Source organism: Somniosus microcephalus, unplaced genomic scaffold (genome assembly GCF_052327205.1).
Source record: "Somniosus microcephalus isolate GS21.2 unplaced genomic scaffold, FLI_Smic_1.0 unresolved_chr2, whole genome shotgun sequence".
NCBI classification, from domain to species: Eukaryota; Metazoa; Chordata; class Chondrichthyes; order Squaliformes; family Somniosidae; genus Somniosus; species Somniosus microcephalus.
In genome coordinates this window covers 51,582,850-51,608,048 of record NW_028225180.1, presented here as the reverse complement: position 1 = coordinate 51,608,048, position 25,199 = coordinate 51,582,850, and the positions used below count along the sequence as shown (strand labels likewise).

The 25,199-nt window shown below is 47.8% G+C and overlaps 1 protein-coding gene across 1 annotated transcript; it reads left to right on the top strand.

Annotated features, from left to right (window-relative positions):
• The first annotated feature begins 861 nt into the window (after window positions 1-861).
• Window positions 862-2,713, top strand: LOC147092637 (NACHT, LRR and PYD domains-containing protein 3-like). Its single transcript, XM_085975974.1, has 4 exons — window positions 862-1,051; window positions 1,241-1,411; window positions 1,552-1,719; window positions 1,892-2,713. Exons 1-4 carry the CDS (start codon window positions 966-968, stop codon window positions 1,977-1,979), a joined length of 513 nt encoding a protein of 170 aa, XP_085832100.1. The 5' UTR covers window positions 862-965; the 3' UTR covers window positions 1,980-2,713.
• The last annotated feature ends 22,486 nt before the right edge of the window (window positions 2,714-25,199 follow it).

Below are 25,199 nucleotides of genomic sequence, written 5' to 3'. Positions count from 1 at the left end.
AGAATATTCCCCAAAAACTGTCAGGCCAGTTACACCAAAAATAAATGTAGAGCCAGTTTAATGGGGATTAAAGTGAGAGACTCTCCTCCCCTTTAAACTAGGAGCACAGGGACATTTGTAACTTGTAACGGGACAGAATAAACTCCCTTTGTTACATTACATCCTGGGGGACGGATTTTACAGCAGCAGTTAGCACCATTTCACAATATAACTCACCCCGAGTTATTATACATAAGGTAATGCACAGAGTATAAACTACAGGGAATCACCGCTTTATCATAAAATTTGGGGAAAATCACCCCTTTCCCACAAATGCCGGGAGTTAAGGAGCCTCAGAAATGAGATTTTTCCCCAAACATGACGAGGCCGGTCACTGAGCTCCAGGAGGATATTTCTGATCATCAGGGACTGAGACCGGACTGAGGGACATTTAAAGGCTTCACACACAAAGCGCTGTATTTAATAAATACGTTTACTGACGGTCCCTGAATATATGGGGTGTTGGACAGATTGAGATACATTCCCAATGACAAGAAAACTGGGTAATTAATTTCCTGAAGTATTTTCAGTGGTTGCTGTAATACCTGAAAGAGATAAATATATCAGATCCGGGGTTTGAATCTGTTTGTTTCTCCCTCTCTGTTTGTGCTTAGACTGGGATATAATAAACTGGGAGATTCAGGAGTGAAACATCTGTCTGCGGCTCTTAGGAACCCGGACTGTAAAATACAGGAACTGGAGTAAGTACCAGACTGTGTGAGATTTTGTTTATAATAACTGGATGTCCAACACTGTACATTATTAATAGTATCAGCAATAGTTTTATTAATAAACACTGGAGATCAACTCTGATTCCTGTTATTTCTCTCTCTGATACCAGGCAGTATAATAATGGTCTCACATCTTCTGGCACCAGGAAGCTTGCCTCCGCTCTCATTACAAATCGGTCCCTGACGGTCCTGAACATGAATAATAATAAACTGGGAGATTCAGGAGTGAAACTACTGTCTGCAACTCTGAGGAATCCGGAATGTAAAATACAGAAACTGTGGTAAGTACCAGACTGTATGAGACTGTTGATAATAAATGGATGCATAACACTAAACATTACCATTTGTATCAGTAACAGTGCTTTAATAAACACTGTACATTATTATTAGTATCTGTAATAGTGTTATTAACAAACATTGGGGATTTACTCTGATTCCTGTTATTTCTCTCTCTCTCTCTCTTTCCCCAGGCTGGGTGATGTCGGTCTCACAGCTTCTTGTATCAAGGATCTCGCCTCCAATCTCACTACAAACCAGTCACTGAAGGATCTGTACCTGGGTAGAAATACACTGGCAGATTCAAGAGTGAAACTACTGTCTGCGGCTCTGAGTAACCCGGACTGTAAAATACAGAAACTGGAGTAAGTACCAGACTGTGTGAGATTGTGTTTATTATAACTGGATGTCTGACTCTGTACATTATTATTAGTATCAGTAACAGTGTTATTAATAAACACTGGGGAATTGCTCTGATTCCTGTTATTTCTCTCTCTGATCCCAGGCTGTTTGATGTCGGTCTCACAGATTCTTGTGCCGAGGATCTCGCCTCCGCTCTCAGTACAAACCGCTCACTGACGTTTCTGTCCCTGGCATCAAACTGCTTCACAGACCGATCTGTCCCCGCTCTCTGCCGCCTCATCCTGAACTGCAGGAGTCTGGAGCAGATCTGGTGAGTGTTTGTGTTAAAGTTTAATGTAATAAATAAAATATCAAAGGCATTGAGTCACTTTTATGAGTAATATTTGTCTGTAATTATTGTTGAAGTATTAACCCCAGTCTCCCTGTTATTTACACTGTTGTTCAATCTGTTTATATCCTGTTTAATATTTAATTTGTTACAGGCTGAGGGAGAATCAGTTCAGTTCAAATGGAAAGAGACACCTGGAGTCGCTGCGAGAAACCAGACCCAGACTGAGTGTGATTGTGTGAACATTTCAATTGATGACCATCACTGATGTCATTCTATGACCATTTTGGAACGATTTTCTGCCCCTCCCCTTTAAGCAGCCCCTTTAAGGTTTACCAGCTCGAGCTGAGTGCTTCATTTCCCGTTGTGAGGTCAGAGCCCCAGCCACAGGGTCAGGAGACTCAGCCGCCTGGCCCCACAGCACTGCTTCTGCAGGATACCCAGGGCTGAATGTTCCCCAATGGGGCACTGGGGAAATGAACCGACAGGAAGGGTCCAGGGTGGGGCTCAGTCTGGGCTGCAGTGGGACACAGGCAATTGCACTCAGTATTCCTGGGTGTCTCGCCCAGTGAGGAGTCGGACTCTGTAACAAGTGTCCCTGTGTACAGTGTGTGTCTCTGCCAGTGAGGAGTCGCACTTTGTAACAAGTGTCCCTGTGTACAGTGTGTGTCTCTGCACATCCTCGATTTTCATTGCTGCACATTGGCGCCATGACTTCAGCTGCCAAGGCCCTAAACTCTGGAATCATCTCCCTAAACCTCTTCACAGCTCTATCTCTCTTCCCTCTTCCTTTAGATGCTTCTTAAACCTATCCTCTTTCATAGAGCTTTGGCCCATTTCTCCAAAAATCTCTACATGGCTTAGTGTCAAGTTTTGTCTGATAATTGCTTTGTGTCATTTCATTACAGTAAAGCCGCTATATAAATACCAGTTATTGTTGTTGTCCCCGTGTTGTGTTAATAAACCTCCACCACTTACTTCAGGTCACGCCTGGTCTCCTCTTTATTTTCATAAAATCTGGCTTCATTGTTTTAATATGTTGAATAAATGTTCCTCAAATATACATCCCACCTTCTCCAAACGACACTGTAGACGCGACCTTTTGGTCTACTGAAGCGGGTGGTCTTACCCGGGAGGCTGGATATACAATTTACACAAGATGGTGAGACTGAGTGTCAGCAAAAGAGCACAGCTCGGACTCTAAAAATGGCGCCCCACAGGCAATGGTAAATGGCCGCCATGCACCTGTCGCAAAATGGTCAACATCACCCTGCAGCAAAATGGCCCCCATCAATCGGCAACAAATCACAGAATCATACAGCCCATTCGGCCCATCCTGCCTGTGCCGGCTCTTTGAAAGAGCGATCCAATTAGTCACTCTCTCTCCTCGTAGCCCTGCAAACTGTGTCTTTACAAGTATACAAGTACAATCTGCCTCCACCACCCTTTCAGACAGTGCATTGCAGATCAGAACAACTCGCTGCAGAAACAATCCTCTGCTCTTGTTCTTTTGCCAATTATTTTAAACCTGTGTCCTTTGGTTACCCTGCCTCCTGCCCCAGAAATAGTTTCTCCTTATTTACTCTATCAAAACCCCTCAAATGGCCTCCGTGTTCCATCAAAGTTGTCGCATCACTCCGAAACACAAGTTTTATTTTGATATGTCCATCCACCGGTTCATGTTTATGACTTTAATTTCCTCTCAGCCCCTGTTCATCACGCACCGAGTTAACATGCTTTTGTAATGTTGCAGGCCGGGCTACTTTAGCCCCAAGCTTTAAACTTTTTTAAAACACAAGGGCCACAATCGAACATGAACTTGTTCACCCGAGGTAACAAAACCAGGGCCCAGAGAGGAAATTAAACCCCAGGTAATAAATGGACAGAACTCAGTGTGGCCCCTTTGGCTACAAACTGTGGAGGAGGTCTCTGTCAGTCCCTGCTGGAGGAGTTCTGGGTCAGTCCCTGCTGGAGGAGGCCTCGGTCCGTCGCCTCTGGAGGAGGTCTCAGTCAGTCCCCTCTGGAGGAGTCCTCGGTCAGTCCCAGGGAGGAGGTAAAAGGGCATGTGTTGCATTTCCTGTGCTTGCACGGGAAGGTGCTGGGCTGAAGTATTAAAATTGGAGAGAATATGACCCGGAGAAGCCTCCAGAATTATACAGATCTAGTTGGAACCAGTTGAATGTCAGTTGACAACATGTACAGAGCTAACTAACCGCAATTTGCTTGTATTGCAGAAGTAGAATAGAATGTTCGGTAAAAGGGGAACTTGTGAGTCTGTGAAACTGCAGCAGCAACGGAACAAGAAAGCCTGTGCAGTAATGCACACTATAGGGCTATAAAGTGCTAACGCTGGCAAGTCTTGATATATATATATCATGTGCTAATCAGAACCCAAGAGAAGGCGAGTTTGCATAATGAATATGAGTTAGTAATGTTGCTAAGGTTAAAGGGAAAATATTGAGCAATGTAGAATTATAAGAGACGTCATTAGCCTACAGTTCCGGATAAGGAAGGAATGTATTGTAATCTGATTGGATGAAATGTACTGTAATCTGATTGGATGAAATGTATTGTAATCTGATTGGATTCTCGTAGAGGGATGGCAGCCATGACTATGTACTAATATGTGTGTTTTATACTGCCTCGGCGGAGTCGGATTCAGACAGCGATCTGAAAGGTTCTCCCCAGGCCTGCGAGAAAAGACCATTTTGAACCATAACTCAGAGACTGTTATCTTTTCCTGGGATGGTGTGAGCGTTGACCTTGTATATCACTTGGTCCGCAAATCACTTACAACACGGGCGAATGGGTCTGTGTATTGAGGGTGATAGGAGAGTGGTCCAGGTTGTTACGGAGGAAGCAGCTCCCTTTGGAATGTTGAAAGTGAGGGGAGGCGAAGATGTGTTTGGTGGTGGGATCACGCTGGAGGTGGCTGAAATGGCGGAGGATGATCCATTGCATGTGAAGGCTGGTGGGGTGAAGGTGAGGGCAATGGGAACCCTATCGTGGTTCTGGGAGGGAGGAGAAGGGGTGAGAGCAAAAGTGCGGGAAATGGAACGGACACGGTCGAGGGCCACGTAAACAACGGTAGAGTGGAACCCTCGGTTGAAGAAAAAGGAAGACATGTTGGAAGCACAAGTATTGAAGGAGGCATCATCAGAACAGATGCGGTGGAGATGGAGAAATGGGAGAATGGAATAGAGTCCTTATAGGAAGCAGGGTGGGGGGAAGTGTGTGAGGCAGTGCGCTTATAGTGGATGTTTGTCGACAGCCTATCCACAGAAATGGCGACAGAAGTCGAAGAAGGGAAATTGGAAGCAAAGTGAATGACATTTTCTAGTTCAGGGTGGAAGGAGCAAACGATACCAATAGAGTGCTCAATGTACCAGAGAAAAAGGTGAGGGATGGGACCTGAGTATGACTGGCACAATGAATGTTTCACATATCCCGCGAAAAGTCTGGCATTTCTAGGGCCCATGCGGGTTCCCAAAGCAACACCTTTAATTTGGAGGAAGTGAGTGGAATCAAAGGAGAAGTTGTTCAATGTGAGATCAAGTTCAGCCAGGCGGAGCAGGGTTGGTGGATGGGGATTGGCTAGGCCTCTGTTCAAGGAAGAAGTGGAGCGCCCTCAGGCTATCCTGGTGGTGGATGGAGGTGTAGAGGGATTGTACGTCCATATTAAAAAGGAGGCGGTTGGGCCAGGAAATTGGAAAATGTGAAAGTGGTTGAAGGTGTCAGAAAATTCATGAATGTAGGTGGAAGAGATTGGACAAGGGGAGAAAAATAGAGTCGAGATAGGAAGAAATCAGCTCGGTGGGACAAGAGCAGGCTTGAATGATGGGTCTAGCAGGTTCGTCTTATTGTGGATCTTGTGATGGAGTTAGAAGTAGGCTGTCCGGGATTGGGGGACTATGAGGTTGACAGCCATGGATTGAAAATCACCAGAGGAGATGAGCTCAGTGACAATCTTGGAAACAATGGCTTGATGTTTGGTACTGGGTCATGGTCCAGGGGGATGGAGGAGGAGGAGGGGCAGAGTTGGCATTCAGCCTCAGCATGGTAGCGGTCAGTTCGCCAAACAACAACAGCACCACCCTTGTCAGCAGGTTCAATGACAATGTTAGGGTTGGATCTGAGAGAACAGAATGCTGCATGTTCAGAGGGAGGTAGGATGCAGTGAGTGAGGGGAGCAGAGAACTGGAGACGGCTGATGTCATGTTGGCAGTTCGCAATAAAAAGATTGTGAGAGGGTTAGAGGCCAAAGGGAGGGGTCCAGTTAGAACGAGACTGCTGAAAACGGGAGAAAGTGTCTGCTGTCTGTGGGGACGAATCCTGGCCAAAGAAGTAGTCATGGAGTTGAAGGTGACGGAAAAAGAGCTCAGCACCATTCCGAACTCGAAATTCTTTGAGATGGGAGCGTAAGGGGATGAAGCTCAGGCATTTGCTGAGGACTGATCCTTCCTATTCAGAGAGGGTAAGGACAAAGGGGATACTGAAAGCACGGCAAGGGGAGAGGTTGGAAGAAGGGATGTGATCAGAGGAGAGTGAAGGGGAATAAGGTACTGCAGAGGCATTGATATATCGAGTTTTTGAAACTTGTGTTCCTAGACACCTGAAAGGAGGAAATAACGTTTTTTGTTGAAATGTCGGACGAGGAGTAGGATGAAATGGAACTGCAGACCAGGACAGCTTTGAGATAGTGAGTCTGAGACTGAGAGGATTTTCCACCAGAGAGGGGGAACAGTTTCGATTGGGATTCACCCACGCTTGGGGTCACCACCTCGCCCAGAGACCCATCCACCCAGGTTCCCACCAACCGAGATACACTGCACACTGTGACAGACCAACCCATACACCACCCAACCCAGAGACCTACCCACCCAGGGACCCACCAACAGAGACACACCCCACACTGGGAGCCAGCCACCCTGGTGAGCAGGTTGTAGAATGCAGGCTGGAGATCCTCTCCTGAGCCTTTGATATTTTGGTTTATCGCGCTCGCACGGCCTGTGTTTCTGCCAAATCTTATGTTGATCTGGGTAATGCTGCCCAGGAACGGAATGCTCTGACCCGGAACATTACAGGACCTTTTGTTTTTTGAAACCTTAGTATTTCTTTTGAATATTAATAGTTTGATATAATAATAAACACTCGAATCACGCCTGCGGCCGTAGAAACTCCTGTCTGTTCTCCTAACTATCGAATCCCATACCACTATTGCTTTTCTGATCTTCCTCCTCCCTCCTGCCCCTATACAGTTGAGCCGTCCATGGTGTAGGGTGCTTGGCTCTGGCTGTACTCCCCAGAGGATCCATCTCCCTCACCAGTGATGAATATTGGTTGGTAAGCGAGATGCACCCAGGGAATTCCGGCACTACCTGCCTGGTCCTCCTTGTCTGACAGGCGGTCACCCATTCCCTCTGTGCTTGCACTCTCTTATGCTGCGGGGTTACCACCTCCAGAAACATGTTATCCACGTAGCTCTCAGCCTCACGGATGCACCGCAGTGATGCCACCTGCTGTTCAAGATCCAAAACCTGTGTGCAGGATGTGTCGTCGGCTGGAGGAGCTCAAAATTTTCATTACGTTTCAGCCAATGTCCTGAACACCTCCTTCACCAACCCTGGGTATGTCTTGTCCCACTGGCAGGACAGAACCACCAGGGGTGTTGGCACAGTGGTATACAGTCGGGAAGGAGTGGCCCTGGGAGTTCTCAACATTGACTCCGGACTCCATGAAGTCCCAAGGCTTCAGGTCAAGCATGGGCAAGAAAACCTCCTGCTGATTACTACCTACCGCCCTCCCTCAGCTGATGAATCAGTACTCCTCCATGTTGGACACCACTTGGAAGAAGCACTGAGAGTCGCAAGGGCACAGAATGTACTCTATTTGGGGGACTTCAATGTCCATACATAGAAATATAGATACATAGAAGATAGGAGCAGGTGTAGACCAATTCAGCCCCTCGAGCCAGCTCTGCCATTCAATGAGATCATGGCTGATCATTCAAATTCAGTACCCTGTCCCTGCTTTCTCCCCATATCCCTTGATCCTTTGCCCTCAAGAAATATATCTAAATCCATCTTGAATATATTTAATGAATTGGCCTCTACTGCCTTCTGTGGTAGAGAATTCCACAGGTTCACCACTCTCTGGGTGAAGAAATTCCACCTCATCTCTGTCCTAAATGGCTTACCCCTTATCCTTAGACTGTGACCCCTGGTTCTGGACACTTCGGCCATCGGGAACATCCTTCCTGCATCTAGTCTGTCTAGTCCTGTTAGAATTTTATAAGTTTCAATGAGATCCCCTCTCATTCTTCAAAACTCCAGCGAGTATAAGCCCAATCGACCCAATCTCTCCTCATACATCATAACTGCCATCCCAGGTATAAGCCTGGTGAATCTTCGCTGCACTCCCTCCATGGCAAGAACATCCTTCCTCAGATAAGGCGGCCAAAACTGCACACAATACTCAAGGTGTGGTCTCACCAAGGTCCTGTACAACTGCAGCAAGACATCCTTGTTCCTGTACTCGAACACTCTTGCTACGAAGGCCAACATACCATTTGCCTTCTTAACCGCCTGCTGCACCTGCATGCTTACCTTCAGCGACTGGTGCAACAAGAGGGCTTGGTTGCACCACTACTGAATGAGCTGGCTGAGTCCTGACGGACATAACTGCCAGTCTGGGCCTGCGATAGGTGGTGAGTGAAACAACACGAGGGAAAAATCTACTTGACCTCATCCTCAACAATCTACCTGTTGCAGATGAATCTGTCCATGACAGCATTGGCAGCTGTGACCACCACACATTCATTGTGCTGATGAAGTCCCGTCTTCACACTGACAACTTCCTTCATCCTGTTGTGTGGCATTACAACCGTGCTAAATGGGATAGATTCAGAGCAGATCTAGCAGGTCAAAACTGGGCATCCATCAGGCGCTGTGGGCCATCAGCAGCAGCAGAATTGTATTCCACCACAATCTGTAACCACATGGCCCGGCATATCCCTCATTCTACCATTACCACCAAGCCAGGGGACCAACCTTGGTTCAATAAGGAGTGTAGGAGTGCATGCCAGGAGCATCACCGAGCTTACCTAAAAATGAGGTGCCGAACTGGGGAAGCTGCAACACAGGACTATGTGCGTGCTAAAAAGCAGAAGCTAAGAGTTCCCACAAACAATGGATCAGATCAAAGCTCTGCAGTTCTGCCACATGCAGTCGTGAATGCTGGTGGACCATTAAACAACTAATGGGAGGAGGAGGCTCCAAGAATATCCCCATCCTCAGTGATGGTGGAGCCCAGCACGAGTGCAAAAGGCAAGGCTGAAGCATTTACAACCAACTTCAGCCTGAAGTGCCGAGTGCATGATCCATATCGGCCTACTCCCGAAGTCCCCACCATCACAGAAGCCAGTCTTCAGTCAATTCAAATCACTCCACATGATATCAAGAAACGGCTGAGCGCACTGGATACAACAAAGGTTCTGCCAAGCCGACTCAGCTCCAGACCTCATTACAGCCTTGGTCCAAACATGGACAAAGGAGCTGAATTCCAGGGGTGAGGTGAGAGTGACTGCCCTTGACATCAAGGCAGCATTTGACCGAGTCTGGCATCAAGGAGCCCTAGTAATACTGAAGTCAATGGGAATCAGGGGGAAAACACTCCACTGGCTGGAGTCATACCTAGCACAAAGGAAGATGGTTGTGGTGGCTGAAGTTCAATCATCAAAGCCCCAGGACATCGCTGCAGGAGTTCATCAGGGCAGTGCCCTAGGCCCAAACATCTTCAGCTGCTTCAGGAATGACCATCCCTGCAAGATAAGGTCAGAAATGGAGCTGTTCGCTGATGACTGAACAGTTTTCAGCGCCATTCGCAAATCCACAGATATTGAAGCAGTGCATACCCCCTGCAACAAGACCAGGACAATGTTCAGGCTTGGGCTGATAAGTGGCAGGTAGCATTCGCGCCACAGAAGTACCAGGGAATGATTATCGCCAACAAAGGAGAGTCTAGCCACCTCCCCTTGACATTAAATGGCATTAACATCTCCGATTCCCCCACTATTAATATCCTGGGGGTCACCATCAACCAGAAACTTAACTGGACCAGCCACATAAGTACTGTGGCAACAAGAGCAGGTCAGAGACTAGGTATTCTGCGGCGAGTGTCTCACCTCCTGACTCCCCAGAGCCTTTTCACCATCTACAAGGCACAAGTAAGGAGTATGATCGAATACTCTCCACTTGCCTGAATGAGTGCAGTTCCAACAACACTCAAGAAGATCGACAGCATCCAGGACAAAGCAGCCCACTTGATTGGCACGTCATCCACCACCTTAAACATTCACTCCCTCCATCACGGGCTTACCGTGGCTGCAGTGTGTACAATGTACAAGATGCACTGCAGCAACTCGCCAAGGCTTCTTCGGCAGCACCTCCCAATTCCGCGACCTCTTCCACAGAGAATGACATGGGCAGCAGGCATATGGGGACACCACTACCTCCAAGTTCCCCTCCAAGTCACACACCATCATGACTTAGAAGTGTATCGCTGATCCTTCATCATCACTGCATCAAAATCCTGGAACTCCCTACCTAACAGCACTGTGGGAGTACCATCACCACATGGACTGCAGCGGTTCAAGAAGGTGGCTCACCCCAACCTTCTCAAGGACAACTAGGGATGGGCAATAAATGCTGGCATTGCCGGCGAAGCCCTGATCCCATAAACGAATAAAAAAACTGCAAATCCCGGAGCTCGAGCTCCTCCAGCGACGACACTTCCTGCACAAATTGTTGTCCAGGACACTGGAAGTATCCTGGAGTTCCCACATGGCACAGGATGTGCATTCCACGGGACTGAGGTGCCCGGCCATGCCTCTAATTGTTTGACTATTTGTAGAATTAATGCCATGTACAAATGCTTTCGACAACGCAAAAATTCATGCTCACTGCTCAATAAAATGATTGGAGTCCTAAATCAAGTTTTGAAACCCAAGCTCATTGGCGAAACACTTAAAGGGTGAAACAATATCGGTGCAATCTAATCGCAACTGATCATTGCCACAGGGTTTTTTCACTACTTAATGGAGAGCTGCATTGATGCAGCAGCACCTCATTCTCAACATTGCTGGCTGTACAGCTGCATCAGTAAGCAGCAGAAGAAGGAGAAGGTACCGGAGGACTGAACTAGGTATGTTCATGGCAGGTCCAAGAACCAGGGAGAGAGCCTGCAGGTTCTCCGATGAAGCATTGGTCATCACTTTTGTGAGACGGAGAGTGGTGTTCTACCCGGCAAGTGGCAGAGGCCCTCGTTACAAGTCTTCTGCACCATTGGAGGGAGATACTGTAGCATGTCTCGGGCAGCACTGTGTTGTTCACAGGACTCAGAAACAGGGCAGAAAGAAATTTAAGGACATCACTCGGGTAGTCAAGATGAGTGAATGCTTGAGCAAATGCTACTTACCACCATCTGCACCACAAACGACACACACTAGCCAAAGCGCCACACCCCCAACACTCACCCACCAACAATCTCTACCGAACAACACCCAAACCCGCACCCACATCTCACACCTTGCACACAATGGCAGCTGATCAACTATGGTAGGCACATCACCCGAACACATTGCTCCACACACAAATGCAACGTCCTTTCCCTTGCAGGCCAAGGTGGCACACAAGATGTGGCAGCAGTAGCGAATAGGCGGGGGACAACCCAACACCCAACCACTGTCTGCGCTGTAGAATCGAGTGCTGCAAATCATTGAGCACCAAGTGGTTGACGCCTTGGCCACTGGGAGCGTTGATCTCCTCGGGGACAACAATGCTTTATTCATCCCTGCTCCTTTTCCTCACATCGCACTTTCCCCTCACCCCACAAGCACTTCATACTTTCCAGCTAATCATGCTGTATGCATTCATTTCTCCCTTCCTGCCCCCTCCCTTCACCTTAACCCAACTCTTGTGCCTTTATGCTTTCAGATAATGAGCACGCTCCTGAGCAGTCTGTTCCTGAGCCCACCATAGAGAGCGAGGTGGGAGAAGAGTAGTAGGAAGAATGCACCGTGTCACTGCATCACTCACTCGCAGACACCAGCTCAGATGCTGGCACTGTCCACTCTTTAGAGGTTAGCGTATTAGTGGAATCTGCAAAGGGTGATGCACCGGGGACAAGTGGGCTGCAGTAAGGCCTGGGAGAAAGGGTAGCTCTGGGGTCAGCTCCCCGGAGAGTAAGTTTGCGCATGGGTTCTGCTGCACAGGACTCAGATGAGGACGTCAATGGGGAGGTCTTTAGAAGAAGGGTGATTTGTGTGGTGTATGTGCCTTTAAGAGCAATTATGGTGTATGTGCCTTATTATGCTGTCTCCGATGTCCACGGTATACATCAGTGGTCCTAATCGTGTGTAGATAGTTCCAGGCTGCCATTTCTCGGTACGGTAGCCCCGGGCCAAAACCGGTTGGCCTATCTGAAAGACCCTAGTTGGCCTTTCATTCATGCCCTGAAACTGCCAGTTCTCCACGTCCCTTCGGATGTTGTGCTTGACCAAATCCAGCCGGCATCTTAGGTTTCTATTGTAGAACATCATGGCGGGAGTTTGGCTAGGAACCATATGCGTTGCATTCCTATATGCAAATAAGAAGTTATCCACCTTGTGCTGAAGTTTTATGTCTTCATTACCCATGGCCTTGATGGCCTTCTTGAAGGTCTGGACAAACCTTTCAGCCAATCCATTGGTGGCGGGATGGTATGGGGTGGATGTGCAGTGCTTTACCCCATTGTTCTTTAAGGACTTTCCGAATTCTTTGGACACAAATTGCGGTCCATTATCAGAACATATCTGCTCCGGCAGCCCATTCCTGGCAAATATGGTCCTTAATACTGTGAAAGTTTTTTCCGTGGTGGTGGAGGACATCTTTATTACCTCCGGCCACTTGGAGTGTGCATCAACTGCGATTAAGAACATTGAGTCCATAAATGGGCCAGCAAAGTCGATGTGCACCCTTTGCCAGGGAGATGAGTGCCACTCCCATGGATGTAGAGGGGCCTGTGGCGGAGCATTTTGGACCTTCTGGCATCCTAGGCAGCTCTTGGTCATGTCTTCGATGCCTCCATCGATACCTGGCCACCATACAAACGCCCTAGCTTGGTTCTTCATTTTCACTCCACCCAGATGCCCCTCGTGAAGCTCCTTTAGCACTTTATCCTGGAGTTTGGGTGTAATCACCACTCTGGATCCACACATCAAGGTTCCTCGGCACACTGACAGCTGTTCTCTTCTTTGCGAGAATGCTGGCAACAGTGGTTCGCCATGTGCTGGCCATCCCTTCACTGTTAAATCGTAGACCCGTGAGAGAGTAGGGTCATTTCTTGTCTCCCTTTGAATGGCAGAATTTGTCACCGGTAGACATTCCACTATGGTAGAGTGGAATATCTCTACTGGGTCTACTGTAGGTGCCTCTTCTATCGTTGGCAATGGTAGGCGTGATAAACCATCAGCATTCCCATGCTGTTTTGACCCTTTGTATTCAATGTTGTATTGGTGTGCCCCTAGAAAAAGGGACCACCTCTGTAGTCTTTGTGCCGTCATAATGGGGACACCTTTTTTAGGGTTGAATATGGAGATGAGGGGTTGATGGTCAGTCAGCAAGGTAAATTTTTGTCCGTGTAGGTAATGGTTGAATTTCTTCACTCCCCACACGAGGCTGAGTGCTTCCCTGTCTATCTGGGCATAGTTACGCTCAGCTGAGTTCAATGAGCGTGATGCAAAAGCTATCGGCCGTTCCGAGCCATCAGGGAATCTATGGGAAAATACCGCTCCTATGCCGTAAGGGGATGCATCGCACGCCAGTCTGATTGGTAGTGATGGGTTGTAATGAGCCAAAATTTTCTCGGATGTGATTAAGTCTTTACATTTATGGAAGGCACGTTTACAGTCATCGTTCCATTTCCAAATCACTCCTGTCTGTAGAAGATCATTAAGAGGGTGTAGAATAGTTGATAAGTTCGGTAAAAATTTATGATAGTAATTTATTAATCCCAGGAATGACCTTAATTGTGAAACATTTTCAGGTGCTGGGGCTTTTATAACTGCTTCAATTTTTTCAGGTGACTTATGCAACCCTTCCTTATTAATTATGTGGCCACAATATGATAGCTGATTTTGGAAAAATTCGCACTTGGGGCGATTTGCTCGTAGGCCCCGTTCTTTCAGCCTAGTGAGCACCTGCTCCAAATTGGCAAGGTGCTCGTTGTCGTTTTCTCCTGTTATAAGGATGTCGTCTAGGTAGCATTGAGTCCCCGGAATCCCTTGCAGGACTTGCTCCATAGCTCTTTGCCAGATAGCTGGAGCTGATGCTATTCCAAAAACCAGTCGATTGTACTGGTACAGACCTTTGTGTGTGTTTATTGTGAGATACTTTTTAGAGGTCTCCTCAACCTCCATCTGTAGATATGCCTGTGCCAAGTCAATTTTTGTGAAACGTTTCCCTCCGGATAGTGAGGCGAAAATATCTGCTATCCTCGGAAGAGGATACTGTACCGTGTGAAGGACCGGGTTTACAGTCACCTTAAAGTCCCCACAGATGCAAATTTTTTTCTGTTCCTCAGAGTTATTTTTCAATGTTTTTTTCATGACTGGAACGATGGGTGTTGCCCATTCGCTCCAATCTATTTTGGATAATACGCCTGCTTTTTCCAAATTCTTCACCTCTGCCTCGACTGCCGGACGTATTGCGTATGGCACCGGTCTTGCCTTAAAACATTTTGGAATTGCTGTATCTTCCACTTTTATTGAGGCGGTGATGCCTTTCAAGGTTCCTAGTTTCTCTTGAAACACTTCTTTGGCGTTGGCCAAGATGTCTTTTAATTGTTCAGGTATGATGTCATCATTGTTTTTTTCCTTACTGATCACCGTCAGTGCCTGAATGGAGTGCCAGTCTAAACATATCTTCCTTATCCATTCACGTCCCAACAACGGTGGACCACCATCTTGTAGAACGTATAAATACAACTTTTGTATTTCTTTGCCGTTGTATACCACAGGCACCCTTATTTTTCCTTTGGGGTAGACTTTCTGCCCCGTATATGTTTATAAGATAAAGGATGTGTCTTTTAGAGGTATATGCGAAAATAGCCTCTCGTAATCTCGTCGATTTATTACGGTTAGAGCTGATCCTGTATCTAGCTCCATTTTAATTGGGGACCCTACTATTGTGAGGGTAACCCAAATGGTTTGGTAATCCTCTTTGGCAAGTACATTATGTAATTTGAGGCAGCTTAGTCTCTTGTTTCCGGAGTCGCTATCGCTATTCTGGTCTTCGGAGCTACTGTCCGCCATCATTTGTACCTTCCTGTACTTTTCTTTATTGATTTTTTGTTTTCTGTCAGTGGATTTATTTTGTCCAGATTGGCATACCCGTGCAATGTGTCCAATCTTACCACATTGCCTGCATGCTTTGCCCTTGAACCAGCAGTCCCTCTGGTTATGGGTGGATCTGCAGCAGCAATAACATCTTCCGAACTCCTGTGTCATTTTATGGGTGCCGAAGTCTTGTGTCTCTTGTTGTATCTCTGCAGCTCCTTTTGCTGCTGCTTCGTATGATACAGCCATACTGAAAGCTTTGTCCAATGTTAAATCATTTTCAGAAAGCAGTCTTTTTTGTGTTCCTTCACTTAAGAGACCGCAAACAAATTTGTCTCGAAGATAATCCGATAGTCCTGCTCCGAATTGGCAGTACTTTGATAGCTTTCTTAATTCGGTTCGGTAATCAGCGTTACTTTCATTCTTGTGTTGATTTCTCTTGAAGAACTTGAATCGTTCCGCTATCAGCAGCGATGTTGGGTTGAAATGCTCCTGCAGGGTATCAACAATTTCTTTAAAAGTCTTGTCCTTTGGTTTGGCTGGAGTGATTAAATTTCGTAACAGCCCGTATGTCTTCGCGCCCATTAAGCTCAGAAGTACTGAAGCTTTTTTTTCTTCTGTTATTCCATTTGCAGTGCAATAAACCTCTACTCTTTCCACGTATGTGGTCCAATCTTTTATTTCGCCATCAAAAGCCTCAATATTACCAGATTTAGGCATTTCAGAAAAGATATGGCGCTTCCCGCGCTTTTTCTTTTTTTCTTCTCTGTAGCAATGATATGGCGCTTCCCGCGCTTTCCCGCCGCTGCTACCGATAACAACGCTGTTTTACTGTGGTTTCTGTTTATTCACTGTTGGAGACTCGTTCCCGACGGAGGTCTAAAGGCTGACTTGCTTGCCGTGCCGGCCGTCTCTCGAGTGCACCCTCCCAATCCGTTATTGCTTGCCTCCAATTTCGCTATCTGTCTCAGCTGTAGAGCCCGCCACTGGAGCTCCAGCCTGACGCCCAGGAAGGATTAGCGCAGTACCTGTCACCAGCTTGGCCAGCTGGTGAAACCACAGTTTCTCTTACTTCCTTGAGTCTTCTGGACGCTGGAGGAATCGATGTCCTTGAGGTGCTGCCGAATTGCAGGTAAGTCCGTTTCCACTTCGTCACCACTGTAGTGTCCGTGTGTAGATAAAGACACTGAAGACAGGAGTTGGTTCATAGGTATTTACTAAGCAAATCGGGGGGGGGGTTCTAAAGGATATACACAATACACAGGCTTATATAGCCCAAGTGGCAATTACCGGCATTACACACACCTGGGGCTCTTAAAGGCGCATATACCATAATTGCTCTTAAAGGCACATACACCACAATTTGCATGCACACAGAGATGCTAGATGCAAAGGCAAGGGTGTGCGAGAGTCTCTCGGCAATGGTAAGGATTGTGCAGGAGTCCGCCTGCAACATTGCACAAGGCTCTTTGCACACCATGGAACCCATCATTTCCCATCTGCAAAGGATACTAGGCTCCCAGAGAGACTGTGGCGACCCAGACGTAGTGCCACGTGTGAATGGCGATCTGGCAGCTTCCATTGCAGCACAGGCGGAAGCAATGCAAAGTCTTAGTGCTCTAATGGAGTCTATGCTTGGTGGCATCCAATCTCAGACTGCTCTCATGCAGACTCATCTTGATGCCACGCAAGCTCTGACTGCTGCCATCCTGGCTGGGTCTACCACCATTGACCGGGGTTTTCACTGTGTCGCAGTAGGCCAGCAATCTGTGCTCCAACAGATTACCATGGATGCTGAAGTGCTGTCCTGGGGGAGTGGCAATGAGTCAGTGGAGCAGGAACCTGTTGTCCTCTCTCAGGATGATAGCATCCTGCTCCCACCACTGCCACTCTGCCATTACCCTTTTTGCTGCCTGTCATCCAGCCAGCCCAGACTGCTGCCACGCATGCTGAAGTGGTGCAGTCTACAGCCGGGACTTCCAGGCCCAGAGCTGGTCGAGGATGTCCTGCAGGGCCATCTGAAGTCTCCTGCATGGACACCCAGCAGCCTTCCATCAGCTGCGCTGCAGCCAAAGGGCCAACAATTCTTATGAGCACTAGAGCAGGAAAAGGCACACTAATGACAGGCACTAAGGGATTGCATAAGGGTAAAAGCTCAATATTTTTGATGTAAATATGTGCCCACCACTTTTTGATCAATTTATTACATCACTTACCATTCTTTTCTGGTGTCTCTCATTTCAGCTTTGTGCTGTGATTTGTTCTGCAAGAGGGCTGGAATGATGGCGATGTGGTGAGCAAAGTGTATCTGGGGTTTAAGTCATTCTGGTGTGAGGCTGGATGTCTGTTTGGAGGAGGTGGCAGAGTTCTCTGATCACCTCCTTGGCGAAGCAGTGCCAACAAATACACTGTTTCTTGCTTCTTTTAAGGTAGAGTGAAACTAACAATTAACCATTGAAACTGCACGGACCTGACAGCTGCGAGAAATTACTGATGATCTCTTCAAATAACATCCCTGGAGCATGCTTCCTGATGCTGCACACCAGCTCTCCCTGTCGGTGTTTACTCCAGGCTGTGAGGTAAGTGGCGAGTATCAATTTTGCAAATCGGGCAGTCAGTGAGCGTTGCTCACTCCCTGATGTTATGATCTACTTGGCGTTGATGTTACTGCCAATACATCTTACAGATGGCACTACAGAATGGGTATGGTGGATTTGGTGTGTGGCATTGCAGCTGCCTTGCCCCAGCGATACTGCTCTCGCACCCCATTTGCACCATCGACTGGCGCTAACTGGAACTGCTAAGTGGATGAATTTTTTCCCCTTACAGTCTCAAATGTCGGGCCAAACTTTGCATCAGACTGCTTCCTTTGCTCTCATAATTAAAGTCTTTATTCAAACGATTATTTATGTTTATTTTTATATTAATTTGTTTATCTAGTTAAGTTAGAGGAAAAAAGTTAATACTCACCCACCAATCACCTAGCTGCTGTCCTGTGACGTCACTCCTTGTTTTTTGCTGTTCTTTTGGAATTCACTGTATCTATGCCTCCGCTGCTTCTGCTGCTGCCAACTCCTCGCAGGTCACCTGGAGACAGATTTCCGCCCCTGGTTATGCACCATCAGTGGTGTTTTACTTTGGGTGGAGCTGGAGTTGGCAGCAGATATTGTGAGTGAGTATAGTCCCTATAAATAGGGGCAAGGAAAGGAAAGAACTAATTAATATTAAAGTAAATCATTCAAACAAATATCCTTATTTGTAAATATATTAAAATTAATATATAGATAGTCAGAAAATTAGTCCCATTGTATTCTAGTAACAGATTCTAGAATTAATATGAATCATTTTTATATTAAAGTATTCTTGGAGTGAGCATAATCTCAGGAAGGTGGGGAGAGCAAAATCGAATCAGCACCACACTAACTAGGACTAGAAAAAGGTCGCTGGTTCAGAGAGCTTATCTGGGGATTCACTGGGATGTAAAACTCGCCCATACATCACCTGGGAGTGCGTGATGCTTATGTGTGCAGGGATTTCTGTCCTGACTTCATGTCATGCTCTACGTGAGATAGTGAGCTTCATTGGGTAGTGTAAGAGCAGCTTTACGCTGCATTGGTCACATGCTGTATCTGAGTTCACTGTGCTTGATGAACGACTATACAGTGAGATTTTCACTGTATCTAACCCCAGCCTATCTGTTCCGATAGTTATTGATAAGACAGTATTGAGGGAACTTTAATCTGTTTCTAACTCGTGCTGTATCTGTCCTGTGAGGGTTTGATGGAACAGTTTCGAGAGAGCTTTACTCTGTCTCTCACCCGTGCTGTTCCTGACCTGGGAGTGTTTTATGGGACAGTGTAGAGGGAGCTCTACTCAATATCTAACCTGTGCTGTACCTCTCCTGGGAGTGGTTTATGGGACAGTGCAGTGGAAGCTTTGCACTCTATCTTGTCCGAGCTATACCTGCCCTGGGAATGTATAACGGGACATTGTAGAGGGAAATTTACTCTGTATTTCAACTATACTGTATCTAATCTGGGTGCGTTTGATCTGAAAGTGCAGAGAGAGCTTTACTCCCTACCTAACCTGTGCTGTACCTGCCCTGGGAGCTTTTGATGGGACAGATGAGAGGGAGCTTTACTCAGTATCTACTCCGTGCTGGAACTGATGTGGGACTTTTGGATGGCCATTTCAAATATGCTCTACTTTGTCTGTAATCCATGCTCTACCTGGCCTGGGAGTGTTTGATTGGACAGTGTAGAAGTAGATTTATTCTGCATGTATCTCGTGCCATTCCTGAACTGCGATTGTTTGATGGGATATTGTAGGCAGAGTTTTAACTATTATTGCCCATGATCTCCCCTCCAATTATTACTCAAATGGCCTCACCTAGTGACAGCCCCGATGATCCGCACAATGTATGCCCCCTCCTGTTAAAGGGAGCTAAAGGGTTTTATAATGCAGTTGTTATATCTTCACCAAAGCACCATGACCTCAAACTGCCTTTCACTGCCGTGCCAGGAGCGAAACGCAGTGCTTGATATTATGTGAGGGAGTGTTTGGGGTGTATAAATCAGAAGGTGAGCATTTGGGTCATTGAATAATGGGTTCTCATATTTGGAGGATGGGACAGAGAATTCATAAGGGACAGCTTTGCGCGGTTGTGCTCCCTGCCTGTGATTTCAGTACATGAGAACGGGGTCGGCGACAGGACTGAATGTAGAACAGGTGTTCATCCCCAGTGAGACTGCGCACCAGGAGCAATGCATTGTCATGTGACCCTGTGACACCTTGACTGGGCGGAGCTCCGGCTTTTTATGACATTGTTATTGGCTGCTGTGTGATTGGCTCCTGGCTCCTTTGTGATGTCACCTGGAGACAGGTTTCCACCCCTGGTTATGCACCATCAGTGATGTGTTACTGTGGGCGGAGCTGGAGTTGGCAGCAGATATTGTGAGAGAATATATTCCATAAAAGTAGGGGCAAGGAAAGAAAAGTGCAACTTATTAAAGTAAGGAATTCAAGCAATATCATTAATTGTAAATAAATTCAAATTTAATATCTTAATAGTCGCAAAATTAGTCCTATTATTTTCGAGTAACAGATTCTACATTTAATATGAATCATTTTATTATTAACAGATTACTGGACTGAGCATTATCTCAGGAAGGTGGAGAGAGTTAAATCGAGTCAGCACCACACTAACTGGAAATTCAAAAAGGTCGCTGGGTTCACAGGGCTATCTTGTGGGACAAACAGCTCTATTTTCCAAGACGGGACAAAACAGGAAGCTTCTTAAATGTTTGTAAAGGTGAGTAGGTCCATTGAGAATCCCATCAATTCAGGACCTTGCAACATGCTATTAAGTGTCGCTTAATTTCTGGGATAAGGCTCGGCCTTTTTCTGCTGCCCTTTGCCTGGAGATTCACTGGTATGTAAAGCTAGGCAATGTAGGAACTGGGGCTCCTAGCCGAAGAATTGAGATCGACTCAGAGAGTCAAAAACAATAAAATTTAATGAACAAACGAAGCTGTACAGGAAACTGTAGGATACAATGCAAATGGGTCTGGTCTGCTTGAAAGCCTCTCTGGAAACTGCTAGAAGGTTCCGAGCTCAACTGCTAGCAGGTTCCCAGCTCAACTGCTAGCAGGTTCCCAGCTCAACTGCTAGCAGGTTCCGAGCTCTACTGCTAGAAGGTTCCGAGCTCTACTGCTAGAAGGTTCCGAGCTCTACTGCTAGAAGGTTCCGAGCTCTACTGCTAGCAGGTTCCCAGCTCAACTGCTAGCAGGCTCTGAGCTCAACTGCTAGAAGGTTCCGAGCTCTACTGCTAGAAGGTTCCGAGCTCTACTGCTAGAAGGTTCCGAGCTCTGACGCCATGACGTCATCACGTTCTTCTCGCCTTTGAGAGATCACATGACGGACGGCATGACGTCATCACGCGGAGTACAGGAAAGAAGCCCTAGTACAGTTAACAGATACATTAAAGGTGCAGCCCCCAGCTGTACCACATTGCTGTAAAAGGAATTATATACAATTGTCCGTAATCCTCTGGTGGTTCTGCCACATGCGCCCCCCCAGAATTGCTTTTAACAGAAAAGGTAAGACGAGAAGGGGGTCTGACAAGTCTGTCTGACCGACTGCGATACCCTGGCAGCTGGAACGGAGTGCTAGAAGACGAACTGGCCGTTGGCTGTGGTTAGGATGATGCCGCAGGCAGAGGAGAAGAAGAGGCCGACTGTGGTCGACCCGGTGAGGCGGGCACTGGCGACTCGGTGGATGACTGTGGCTGTACTGGACTGGCAGTCAACGGTGGACGACAACGACGAGGCGGCTGAGCGGTGACGACTGGTTCGCTCAGATCCAGATGCGCCGGTTTCAACCGGTCGATGGAGATGTGGTCAGGCTTACCGCTGACGTCGACTGTGAAGGACTTGTCACCTGACGAGATGATGCAGAACGGACCTGTGTAAGGCGGTTTGAGCGGGTTTTTGTGAGCATCTTGCCGACTGAACACGTTTTCTGTGCTCTTAAGATCCATTGGGACATGGGAGCACTGCAGGTCATGTTGCGACATAGGCACTGGGATGAAATTCCTAGCCGCTTCCAGGTGGCTGACGAGCTGCTGAGCTGGGGACCAGGGCTCCATGTGAGGAGGAAGAAAATCACCAGGCACTCTGAGTGGTTGGCCGTAAACCAGCTCTGCTGAAGAAGAATTGAGGTCATCCTTAGGCGCCGTGCGAAGACCTAGCAGCACCCAAGGGAGCCTGTCCACCCAATGAGGCACACGGAGACTAGCATGCAGTGTGGCTTTAAGGGACCTGTGGAATCTTTCACACAGACCATTCGCCTGTGGATGGTAGGCGGTGATATGATGAAGCTTGGTGCCCAAACCTTGAGCTACGGCATTCCAAAGCTCAGAGGTAAATTGAGGCCCCTGGTCGGAGGATATGTCAGCCGGTACCCCAAACTGAGCTACCCACGATGAGATGAAGGCACTGGAGACGTCTGCCGCTGTGGTCGCAACCAAAGGAATTGCCTCTGGCCACCTGGTGGTGTGGTCTGCCACGGTGAGGAGGTGAGTGTACCCGTGAGAGGAAGGGAGAGGACTAACCAGGTCCACATGCACATGGTCGAATCGACGCTCCAGAACCGGAAAAGTGGTGACTGGTGCCTTAACATGGTGTTGTATCTTGGACTTCTGGCAACTCACGCAGGTATTGATCCAGTCACGGACGTCGAGATGCATGCCCTCCAGACGAATTTCTTTGCCATGAGTCATTGTGATGCTCTCATGCCAGGGTGTGACTATCCGTGGATAGTGTCAAAAATTCTCCTGCGCCATTCGACTGGAACGATTGGACGTGGGACAACCATCGAGATGTCACACAGGAGTTTGGTCCCTGCGGCCTGCAAAGTGACATCAGCCACTTGTAAGCTGGAAGGTTTGGTCCAGTATGCCTGCACTTCAGGGTCGGTCTGCCTTCTGTTCTTTTGCCAAACCCACATAGTCGACACCCAGGTCTACTGCGTGGAGCTGGGCGTGGGAGAAACAATCCACCACCAGGTTGTCTTTGCCCGAGACATGTTGTATGTCGGTTGTAAATTCAGATATGTACGTAAGATGACGTTGTTGCCATGCCGACCATGGTTCCACTGTCTTGGCCATTGCAAAAGTAAGTGGCTTGTGGTCTACAAAAACCGTGAATGGGCGTCCTTCCAGTAGGAAGCAAAAATGGCCTGATGGCCAGAAACAATGCCAACAACTCCCAATCAAATGTACTATACTTGCGTTCGTTCTTCCGCAATTGGCGGCTGAAGAAAGCCAGTGGTTGCCATATGCCGTCGACCCACTACTCCTGTACTGCCCCGATGGCATAATCAGATGCATCGGTGGTAAGGGCAATGGTTGCGCCCGGAAGGGGATGTGCCAACATGGTCGCAGCAACCAAAGCGTTCTTAGTGTCGAGGAAAGCCTGGTCCATCTGGGGTGTCCAATCGATCAGGTCTTTGCCCGATTTACCTCTGAGGGCCTCGTACAAAGGTTGCATCAACAATGCTGCCTTGGGGACGAACCAATGATAAAAGTTGACTATTCCCAGAAATTCCTGGAGGGCCCTGACGGTCTGAGGAATAGGGAACGAGGTGACTGCTTCCACCTATCGTGGCCAGCGGGACGTCGCCTTCTGAGGTGATTCTGTGTCCCAGAAAATCAATGCTGTGCAACCCAAACTGACACTTGGCCGGGTTGATAATAAGGCCATGTTGGCTGAGACGGGAAAAAAGGGTACGCAAGTGCATAATGTGTTCTTTCGTGCTGTTACTGGCAATAAGGATGTCATCTAGGTAGACGAAGATGAACGGCAGATCTTGCAACACGGAATTCATGAGATGTTGGAAGGCTTGTTCTGCATTCTTCAGCCCAAATGGCATACGAAGGAACTCAAAGAGCCCGAAAGGTGTGATGATGGCGGTTTTGGGGACGTCCTGAGGATGCACGAGCGCTTGATGATAGCCTCGGATGAGGTCTACTTTGGAAAAGATGGAATTCCCTGCCAGATGGGCCGAAAAATCCTGAATGTGAGGAATTGGGTACCGATCCGGTGTGGTAGCCTCATTCAGGTGTCTGTAGTCGCCGTATGGTCGCCATCCACCGCCCAGCTTAGGAACAATATGTAATGGTGAGGTTCAAGGACTATTTGAAGGTCGAATAATTCCTAGGTGTTCCATTGTATGGAACTCCGCCTTGGCGGCCGCGAGTTTACCGGGTTCCAGCCTTCAAGCTCTCGCATAAACGGGGGATCCTGTCATGGTACTGTGGTGCGCCACACCGTGCCTCACGACTGAAGAAGAAAAGGAGGGCCTGGTGAGCTCAGGGAACTCACTGAGAAGACGAGAGAACTCATTTGGAGATGGGACTGCACAGGCATCTGACCAAGACATCGCGGTGCTTCGGTGGCAGGAGACCGAGTGAAAAGTGGAGGCACTGATTAGCTGGCAGTGTCGGACATTGACGAGAAACCCGTTTACGCAGAAGATATATGCCCCCAGGATGGCCTGTGAGACTTTCGCCATGATGAACTCCCAAACAAAATGTTGGCCGCCAAAACTCAACTGGGCACTACGCTTTCCGAATGTGCAAATGCCCGCACCATTAGCTGCCTCGAGGGGGGGACTTGACCGCCGGATTGAAGGTACTGGAAGGATACTGCACTGGGAGCCAGTATCACAGAGAAAACATCGCCCTGACAGGGAGTCTGTAATGTATAGGAGTTTCCCTACGGACCCGACGGCCATCGCAACTCTGGCGCATCCCTTAGGCCTTATTGATCTTCTGAGAAACCGCTGGTTTGAGGTAGGTTTTTTTTTAGTGAGAAACTGCAGGGCGGACGGCAATTTCTGGCCTTCGCGCCAAAATGAGCATGGCATGCACACCAGCCTGCAAGAGGAGGAGTCAGCTTCGCTCTTGTAGGGGATGGGCGCCTCATGGCTGCACAACATGGCTGTATGCAGGAGCATATTTTATCCGCTTCTGCGGCGAGTTCAGCACAGTTTTGGTGCCTTGTGGCTGCACAAGATTGTTGTGAGTCGGTGAATATTTTATCCGCTTCCCCTGCGAGTTCAGCAGAATCCATGATCGTGGAATTGGCCAATGCCGTCTGTACTGGCTCTGGTAGTTGACAGAGAAACAGCTCGTGGAACAGAAAACATTGTGATTCCGAGCCCAAAAGCGTGAGCATTTTGCTCATGAGCTCTGAGGGTTTTGAGTCCCCGAGGCTGGGCATGGAGATAAGTCTGCAAGCGCGCTCCGACTTGGACAGACCGAAAATCTGCAGTAAACGTGCTTTTAAAGCTTCGTACTTGCCATCGTTCGGTGGACTCTCGAGGAGGCTGATGACCCACGAGGCCATGGCGCTGTCGAGGGTGGAGACCACGTAATAATAACAGGTCGAAACCGCTGCTACTCCCCGGATTGCAAATTGGGCTTCCGCCTGGAAAAACCATGCGGCCAGTTGTTGCTCCCAAAATTGCGGCAGCTTGAGTCTGATGGCATTCGTGTCCATGATGTAACTTCAACAAAAATTGTTCGAAG

What these genes read in the sequence shown, in the direction of transcription:
- LOC147092637 (XM_085975974.1), top strand. Translation starts at nt 966, where the DNA reads ATGAATAATAATAAACTGGGAGATTCAGGAGTGAAACTACTGTCTGCA. An exon ending in TGTAAAATACAGAAACTGTG is followed by an intron (nt 1,052 to 1,240) that starts GTAAGTACCAGA and finishes CTCTTTCCCCAG; the next exon opens with GCTGGGTGATGTCGGTCTCA. An exon ending in AGGAGTCTGGAGCAGATCTG is followed by an intron (nt 1,720 to 1,891) that starts GTGAGTGTTTGT and finishes AATTTGTTACAG; the next exon opens with GCTGAGGGAGAATCAGTTCA.